The 9,167-nt window shown below is 44.8% G+C and overlaps 1 protein-coding gene across 2 annotated transcripts; it reads left to right on the forward strand.

Annotated features, from left to right (window-relative positions):
• LOC123993691 lies at nt 1-8,934 on the forward strand. 2 transcript variants are annotated; one of them, XM_046296093.1, is made up of 5 exons: nt 1-534; nt 817-1,002; nt 1,802-1,882; nt 4,086-4,148; nt 7,893-8,934. In XM_046296093.1, exons 1-5 carry the CDS (start codon nt 201-203, stop codon nt 8,045-8,047), a joined length of 819 nt encoding a protein of 272 aa, XP_046152049.1. In that variant the 5' UTR covers nt 1-200; the 3' UTR covers nt 8,048-8,934. The 2 variants fall into 2 exon arrangements, with proteins under 2 accessions (XP_046152049.1, XP_046152050.1); XM_046296094.1 differs by lacking the exon at nt 7,893-8,934 and adding an exon at nt 6,618-6,680 and having other exon boundaries at nt 17-534.
• The last annotated feature ends 233 nt before the right edge of the window (nt 8,935-9,167 follow it).

The following is a 9,167-nucleotide window of genomic DNA, read 5'->3' on the forward strand; positions in this document are numbered from 1 at the left end:
AGTAGTAGGATAGCCATATTGGCTGTTTATAATAGATAATAGGAAACAGTAGGCATACCATTTACTACATAATGGTTGAACTCATAGACAAAATCTTTTTGCAAAATCTCTTTATTCCATTCGTCAATTTCCTTTAAACTCTAGACTGAATTGGCAGCATAGAGAGGATTTCTGTGACGCATGGAAAACCCATCAGAAAAATGTCTCCGAGTTGCATAAGACTCTATTTTGGGGTTTCTGAGACTGTTCCGTTCATTCGTTTACGTTTGTTTTTTCCCTCGTCCTTTTCTGTTACATTCGCGACGCCCACTCACTACTGTAACCACAGAAGCCGCGCACGCAGTGATCTGATTGGGTGCTGCAGAGCGCGACCCGTTGTGAGTCTAAGGAGGCTTTATAAACAGAAGACCCCATGTGTCCACTTGAAACTTGACATCTTGAACAGTTTAAGTATTCTATTAGTCATCGACGCATTATTCCCGCTTTTCAGAATGTCTACAGAAAACTTCAGAATGCCCACAGACAACTTTTCAGGTGGGTTCTGAGTGTTGGCTTGATGTGACATGTTTATCATTAGGCTATTGATTATTGAAACGTTTTTTTCTTGCATTTTAGTCCTGCTGGTGTAGATTTTTAATCTGGATCGATTTCAAATAGCCTGATTTTGTTTGGTATCGGTTATTTGGTTTTTGACGTTAATCACTTTAAGTCTATTATTAATAGGCTAATTAAAATACACGTGTAAAGTTATTATATTCAATCACGAATTGAATTATTCTCACTCTAACTAAAACCATATTCGAAATCCCCTATCAGACTTGGAGCAGGAGCTAACTGATCTGCTCCAGGAGTTCGCTGATGTGGTTGAGGAGTTGAGAGAGCCTTCACAAAGCGTCCCGTACGCATACGAGCGGCTCCTGTCTGAAGCCAAACGGCGCACCGGGCTAGGGGACGACGGCTCAGTGGTCAGCGACAGTGGCGTGGAGGACAATAGTGACTGCAGTGAGTAGCCTTTAGGTCTAAACCTTTATGGTCGTTGTTATGTGTCCAATACATAGGTGGAAGAGGGCGCGTGTTGTTTATGCGTGAACGGTGACTCAGATGTGGTATAGCGGGAGAATACGCATGTGGGCAGCCACGGTCAACCCACACTTGACAGGTTTCACTGGTGACAACATCGGCTCATGAACATGCATCAACTTTACATGAAAATAGAGAGTAACATGAAAATAGAAAGGAACACAAAATAACACCATTTCAGCTAATGCATGTTTGTTCCAGTACATGGAATAGATGTGCATGACTGTCTGTGGATGAAGAGTTGCATTAGCTTATTCAATCTGAAAGTTATATTCAACATTAGCTGTCAGAATGGTCCTCTGTAGCTCAGTCGGTAGAGCATGGAGCTTGCAAATGTAATGGCCGTTGGTGGAAGACCGCAGCATGGTACGTGTTCATCATTTTAATGGTGAAGCTGAACACTAAACAAAAAAGGCTACCTAAGTATGGTTCTCAATCAGAGACAATGATAGACAGCTGCCTCTGATTGAGAACCACACATGGCCAAACACAGAAATACAAAACATAGAAAATGAACATAGAATGCCCACCCTAGTCACACCCTGCCCTAACCAAAATAGAGAATAAAAGCCTCTCTATGGCCAGGGCATGACAGCAATGCCAGGTAGGCATCCAAGACTCTAAGTTGCTTTGAATAAAAGTGTCTACTAAGATGGTAAATATTAGTTGTTCCACATGGTCTAACCTTGTCTGTCCCTCTCTTGCTCATCCCTCCCTCCAGGCAGTGAGGTGTCTCTGGGTAACAGTTGGAACACCAGCGAAGAAGAGCTCCGCACTGCAGGCATAACAGTGACGCCCAAAGGTAAGAGACTTATACCACTACATCTCAACCCATCAGTGGACCATCTAAACTAGCTCTGAGCTATCTGACCAGCTAGAGTCATAGTAGCACAGTATTTCCTGGTCCTCAAGCACCTCCGAACAGTACACATTTAGTCAACTAATTATCAAGCCCTCAATGAGTTGAATGAGGGGTGTTTGTCAAGATCTACAATGAAACGGCTTCCTGTTGGGGATACTGGAGGACCACGGTTGGGAAACACTGCAGTAGGAGATCATTATCAGTCCATTCAATATTACTTTTACACAGATAATTAGTGCATTACCATCGATCACCATTGAGCTGAGTTTACAAAACAAAGCTGGGCTGCTGTGCTTCTACAGCCTGTCTCCTGCAGGGCTATTGAGCGTCATCTGGGGGTTGGGGAGTGGGGTTTATGGTTGGTATAGGTGTGTGGTGGGGGTTTATGGTTGGTATAGGTGTGTGGTGGGGGTTTATGGTTGGTATAGGTGTGTGGTGGGGGTTTATGGTTGGTATAGGTGTGTGGTGGGGGTTTATGGTTGGTATAGGTGTGTGGTGGGGGTTTATGGTTGGTATAGGTGTGTGGTGGGGGTTTAGGGTTGGTATAGGTGCGTGGTGGGGGTTTAGGGTTGGTATAGGTGTGTGGTGGGGGTTTAGGGTTGGTATAGGTGCGTGGTGGGGGTTTAGGGTTGGTATAGGTGTGTGGTGGGAGGTTAGGGTTGGTATAGGTGTGTGGTGGGAGGTTAGGGTTGGTATAGGTGTGTGGTGGGGGTTTAGGGTTGGTATAGGTGTGTGGTGGGAGGTTAGGGTTTAGGGCTGGTATAGGTGTGTGGTGGGAGGTTAGGGTTGGTATAGGTGTGTGGTGGGGGTTTAGGGTTGGTAAAGGTTTGTGTGTCAGTGTGTGGTGGTGGCCTAGGGTTGGTATAATGGTTAAATAATGTATCACTGATCAGAAGAGAGTGTCTGGAGTGGAGAGTGTCTGGAGGGGAGGAGAGAGTGTCTGGAGGGGAGGAGAGGGTGTCTGGAGGGGAGGAGAGAGTGTCTGGAGGGGAGGAGAGAGTGTCTGGAGGGGAGAGGAGAGTGTCTGGAGGGAGAGAAGTTGGGGGAAGAGTGTTTGGAGGGGAGGGAGAGAAGTTGGGGGGAGGAGAGAGTGGTTTGAGGGGAGGAGAGAGGAGTTGGGGGGAGGAGAGAGTGGTTTGAGGGGAGGAGAGAGTGGTTTGAGGAGAGGAGAGAGTGGTTATAGGGGAGGAGAGAGGAGTTGGGGGGAGGTAGAAGCAGCTGTGTGTGGCTGGGTGAAAGAGTCTACATTGTCTAATGTAGATGAAGGAATAATGTTAATGGAAAGACCACAGAGTGCTGGTTGAGGGGCACCAGTCTGTCTGTCTCCATTATACTGTCACACATTGCATTACTTAAGACATGCATAACACTACTTAAAGCATACATTAGACATACATAACACTTCTTAAGACATACATTGCACTACTTAAGACATACATAACACTACTTAAGACATACATTAGACATACATAACACTACTTAAGACATACATTAGACATACATAACACTACTTAAGACATACATTAGACATACATAACACGACTTAAGACATACATTAGACATACATAACACGACTTAAGACATACATTAGACATACATAACACTACTTAAGACATACATTAGACATACATAACACGACTTAAGACATGCATTAGACATACATAGCATTACATAAAGCATTCATAACCCATACATAAGCTAAATATAACACTGTAAGATCCATGTCGGTCAGTCTGAGGTGTGCTGCAGGCGTCTCACCGGCTCAGTGGAGTTTTACATTATGGGCTGTTTAAGATGTGATTTTTTATAAAGCCAGCTGAATAAGAGTCTGTGCATTTTATTTTCTATCTTGGTTAAACCAGGGGTTGTGTCCTGACTCCTTCATTGTGTTCCAAATGGTACCCTATTTCCTATATAGTTCACTACATTTATCCAGGGCCCTAAGGGCTCTAGGGAATAGGGTGCTATTTGGGATGCAGGTTCTTCTTATATAATTCTGTGATTTGGATCACTTTTCCTGCTCTGGTCCAAAGGAGGAAATGCCAGTGAACATAGAGCTGCTACTGCTGAATCTCTCCACAGAAATGTTCCTTTCAACCACTCTCCTTTTCTCCTTCTCACATGCTCTCCTTTGTGTCTGCAGCCAGAATGGGAGACACAGACGACCTACAGAGATTCATCGACAGTTTGGACCGGGAACTAGCTGGTATGCATCTTAAAACAAAACAAAAATTGAGCACAACCTGACAATGCCATTATATCCCAATAATCTAGTGTTTCAATCTCCTTATATTCCATTAGTCTAGTGTTTCAATCTCTTTATATTCTATTAATGTAGTGTTTCAATCTCCTTATATTCCATTAGTCTAGTGTTTCAATCTCTTTATATTCCATTAATCTAGTGTTTCAATCTCTTTATATTCCATTAGTCTAGTGTTTCAATCTCCTTATATTCCATTAGTCTAGTGTTTCAATCTCTTTATATTCCATTAATCTAGTGTTTCAATCTCTTTATATTCCATTAGTCTAGTGTTTCAATCTCCTTATATTCCATTAGTCTAGTGTTTCAATCTCTTTATATTCCATTAGTCTAGTGTTTCAATCTCTTTATATTCCATTAGTCTAGTGTTTCAATCTCTTTATATTCCATTAGTCTAGTGTTTCAATCTCTTTATATTCCATTAGTCTAGTGTTTCAATCTCTTTATATTCCATTCGTCTAGTGTTTCAATCTCCTTATATTCCATTCGTCTAGTGTTTCAATCTCCTTATATTCCATTCGTCTAGTGTTTCAATCTCCTTATATTCCATTAGTCTAGTGTTTCAATCTCTTTATATTCCATTAGTCTAGTGTTTCAATCTCCTTATATTCCATTAGTCTAGTGTTTCTATGCCAACTGAACTCTAACTTCTATTGCCGTCCCCTCACAGTTAAACCTACTACCTGGCCTCAGTGGCCTGCACTATTTACTGCTGGTTAGGCCTTTAATATTATTCATTCCCCTTTTCATTGAGATGCTAACATGTAGAGCGGCTAGTAGCCAGTAGCCTACAAGCCGTATAGTGCACTGCTTTTGACCAGAGCCCTATGGGGTAGTACATCCCTAAAGGGAATAGGGTGCCATTTGGAAATCACATCTCCTCTAGTGTCATCCCTGCAGTATCCAGATGAATCCCATATCTCCCCTAGTGTCATCCCTGCAGTATCCAGATGAATCCCATATCTCCTCTAGTGTCATCTCTGCAGTATCCAGCTGAATCCCATATCTCCTCTAGTGTCATCCCTGCAGTATCCAGCTGAATCCCATATCTCCTCTAGTGTCATCCCTGCAGTATCCAGCTGAATCCCATATCTCCTCTAGTGTCATCCCTGCAGTATCCAGCTGAATCCCATATCTCCTCTAGTGTCATCCCTGCAGTACCCAGCTGAATCCCATATCTCCTCTAGTGTCATCTCTGCAGTATCCAGATGAATCCCATATCTCCCCTAGTGTCATCCCTGCAGTACCCAGCTGAATCCCATATCTCCTCTAGTGTCATCCCTGCAGTATCCAGCTGAATCCCATATCTCCCCTAGTGTCATCCCTGCAGTATCCAGCTGAATCCCATATCTCCCCTAGTGTCATCCCTGCAGTATCCAGATGAATCCCATATCTCCCCTAGTGTCATCCCTGCAGTATCCAGCTGAATCACATATCTCCTCTAGTGTCATCCCTGCAGTATCCCACTGAATCACAGCTCCCCTAGTGTCTATATGCAGTATCCAGCTGAATCACAGCTCCCCTAGTGTCATCCCTGTAGTATCCAGCTGAATCCCATATCTCCCCTAGCTCCCCAGTAGTGTCTATATGCAGTATCCAGCTGAACCACAGAGCTCCCCTAGTGTCTATATGCAGTATCCCGCTGAATCACAGAGCTCCCCTAGTGTCTATATGCAGTATCCAGCTGAATCCCATATCTCCTCTAGTGTCTATATGCAGTATCCCGCTGAATCACAGAGCTCCCCTAGTGTCTATATGCAGTATCCAGCTGAATCACAGAGCTCCCCTAGTGTCTATATGCAGTATCCTGCTGAATCACAGCTCCCCTAGTGTCTATATGCAGTATCCAGCCGAATCACAGAGCTCCCCTAGTGTCTATATGCAGTATCCCGCTGAATCACAGCTCCCCTAGTGTCTATATGCAGTATCCCGCTGAATCACAGCTCCCCTAGTGTCTATATGCAGTATCCAGCTGAATCACAGCTCCTCTAGTGTCTATATGCAGTATCCAGCTGAATCACAGCTCACCTAGTGTCTATATGCAGTATCCAGCTGAATCACAGCTCCCCTAGTGTCTATATGCAGTATCCAGCTGAATCACAGAGCTCCCCTAGTGTCTATATGCAGTGTCCAGCTGAATCACAGCTCCCCTAGTGTCTATATGCAGTATCCACTGAATCACAGCTCCCCTAGTGTCTATATGCAGTATCCATCTAAATCACAGCTCCATGTCTGCAGGGTTGAGGTGGGCTTTCTATACACCCTCCAGTGATAGTAGTCTATAGTACATGACTATCACTGATACCACTATCAGCAGAGAGGCAGTGCTGTTTCAGAGAACACACAGAGACGTAGACATGCGCACACACATAACTGTACCTGGCTGCTTCATGCTAATGACTGTCTGTCTGACAGATATGTGAACGGAAAGAGACGGAGAGATGTAGACGGAGAAAGACGGAGAGAGACGGAGAGAGAGACGGAGAGAGAGACGGAGAGAGACGGAGAGAGAGACGGAGAGAGACGGAGAGAGACGGAGAGAGACAGAGACGGAGAGAGAGACGGAGAGAGAGACAGAGAGAGACGGAGAGAGAGACGGAGAGAGAGACGGAGAGAGACGGAGAGAGACAGAGACGGAGAGAGAGACGGAGAGAGACGGAGAGAGACGGAGAGAGAGACGGAGAGAGAGACGGAGAGATGTAGACGGAGAAAGACGGAGAGAGAGACGGAGAGAGAGACGGAGAGAGAGACGGAGAGAGAGACGGGGAGAGACAGAGACGGAGAGATGTAGAGAGAGAGAGACGGAGAGAGACGGAGAGAGATGGAGAGAGACGGAGACGGAGAGAGACAGAGACGGAGAGAGAGACAGAGAGAGACGGAGACGGAGAGAGAGATGGAGACGGATAGAGAGACGGAGAGAGAGACGGAGAGAGAGACGGAGAGAGAGACGGAGAGACGGAGAGAGACGAGAGGAGAGATGTAGAGGAGACGGAGAGACGGAGACGGAGAGTCGGAGAGAGACGGAGACGGAGAGAGACAGAGACGGAGAGATGTAGAGAGAGAGAGACGGAGAGAGACGGAGATGGAGAGAGAGACTGAGAGAGATGGAGAGAGACGGAGACGGAGAGAGACAGAGACGGAGAGAGAGACAGAGAGAGACGGAGACGGAGAGAGAGACGGAGAGAGAAAGACGGAGAAAGATGGAGACGGAGAGAAACGGAGAGAGAGACTGAGAAGGCGAGAGAGCTGCTGAGACCACGTGGAAAGAGAAGAGAGAACAGGCTGCATGGATGGCTACTGCTGAACACACACACACACACACACACACACACACACACACACACACACACACACACACACACACACACACACACACACACACACACACACACACACACACACACACACACACACACACACACACACACACACACACACACACACACACACACACACACACAGAGATCTAAAATAGCACAGTTCTGTCCTGTTGTGTTCGGAGAAAGCCAGCTCTCTCCTGGCCCCTCTGGGGAAAAAAAGGTTAAACGTGAGGAATTAAAAGAGCATCATGTTCCAATATCTAGAACACCACTGGACCTGAGGTGGTAGACTACATCCCTTCCCTCAGACTGGTGACGTAGTCACACCTAAATCATGCAGTCTTATAGTCAACCTGTCTCTCTTCAACAGGAGAACATGAACCTGTCTCTCTTCAACAGGAGAACATGAACCTGTCTCTCTTCAACAGGAGAACACGAATGTGTCTCTCTTCAACAGGAGAACATGAACGTGTCTCTCTTCAACAGGAGAACATGAACCTGTCTCTCTTCAACAGGAGAACATGAACCTGTCTCTCTTCAACAGGAGAACATGAACCTGTCTCTCTTCAACAGGAGAACACAAACGTGTCTCTCTTCAACAGGAGAACATGAACCTGTCTCTCTTCAACAGGAGAACATGAACCTGTCTCTCTTCAACAGGAGAACATGAACCTGTCTCTCTTCAACAGGAGACCATGAACCTGTCTCTCTTCAACAGGAGACCATGAACCTGTCTCTCTTCAACAGGAGAACACGAATGTGTCTCTCTTCAACAGGAGAACATGAACCTGTCTCTCTTCAACAGGAGAACATGAACCTGTCTCTCTTCAACAGGAGAACACGAGGAGAACAGGAGAACATGAACCTGTCTCTCTTCAACAGGAGAACACGAATGTGTCTCTCTTCAACAGGAGAACATGAACGTGTCTCTCTTCAACAGGAGAACATGAACGTGTCTCTCTTCAACAGGAGAACATGAACGTGTCTCTCTTCAACAGGAGAACATGAACGTGTCTCTCTTCAACAGGAGAACATGAACGTGTCTCTCTTCAACAGGAGAACATGAACGTGTCTCTCTTCAACAGGAGAACATGAATGGGTGCCATTTAATATGCAGATATGAATCAAATCAATGGGGGAAGCAGCAGAGACTCCACAGTATATTGTGATCAGTAAGTGTTTATGTCAACCTGCTGTTTCCTGGTGGAAGGCCTTATAATAGTGAAACCCATTGTTATCACAACCCAATGTGTTGGAACCTCCCCATGTACAGTAATTGTGAAAATGCTCCGTTCTATATTGTAAAGTGCAAAGTGATGTACAGTATTATATTATACTATACTACAAACAGACCAGTCCCTAACCTGATGATGATAAGGATTTTTGTACAGAGGAATAAAGATACGTATTTAAAAAAATGTTTGCTCTCTTTTTGAGTTATTTCAAAGCCAAGAAATAGTCTAGAAGCACAGAGTAATCTATCTATATATATATATCTATCTATATATATATATATCTATCTAATGCTATCAATGATATCACATGATATGAATAATGATGCTATTGGATTGGATTCAAATAGCACTTTTACAACTTTTCTCAAAACCCTTTACATTGTTTGGGGGGGCATCAGCTATGTCACCGA

The sequence above is a fragment of the Oncorhynchus gorbuscha genome, linkage group LG13 (assembly GCF_021184085.1).
Source record: "Oncorhynchus gorbuscha isolate QuinsamMale2020 ecotype Even-year linkage group LG13, OgorEven_v1.0, whole genome shotgun sequence".
Classification (NCBI taxonomy): Eukaryota; Metazoa; Chordata; class Actinopteri; order Salmoniformes; family Salmonidae; genus Oncorhynchus; species Oncorhynchus gorbuscha.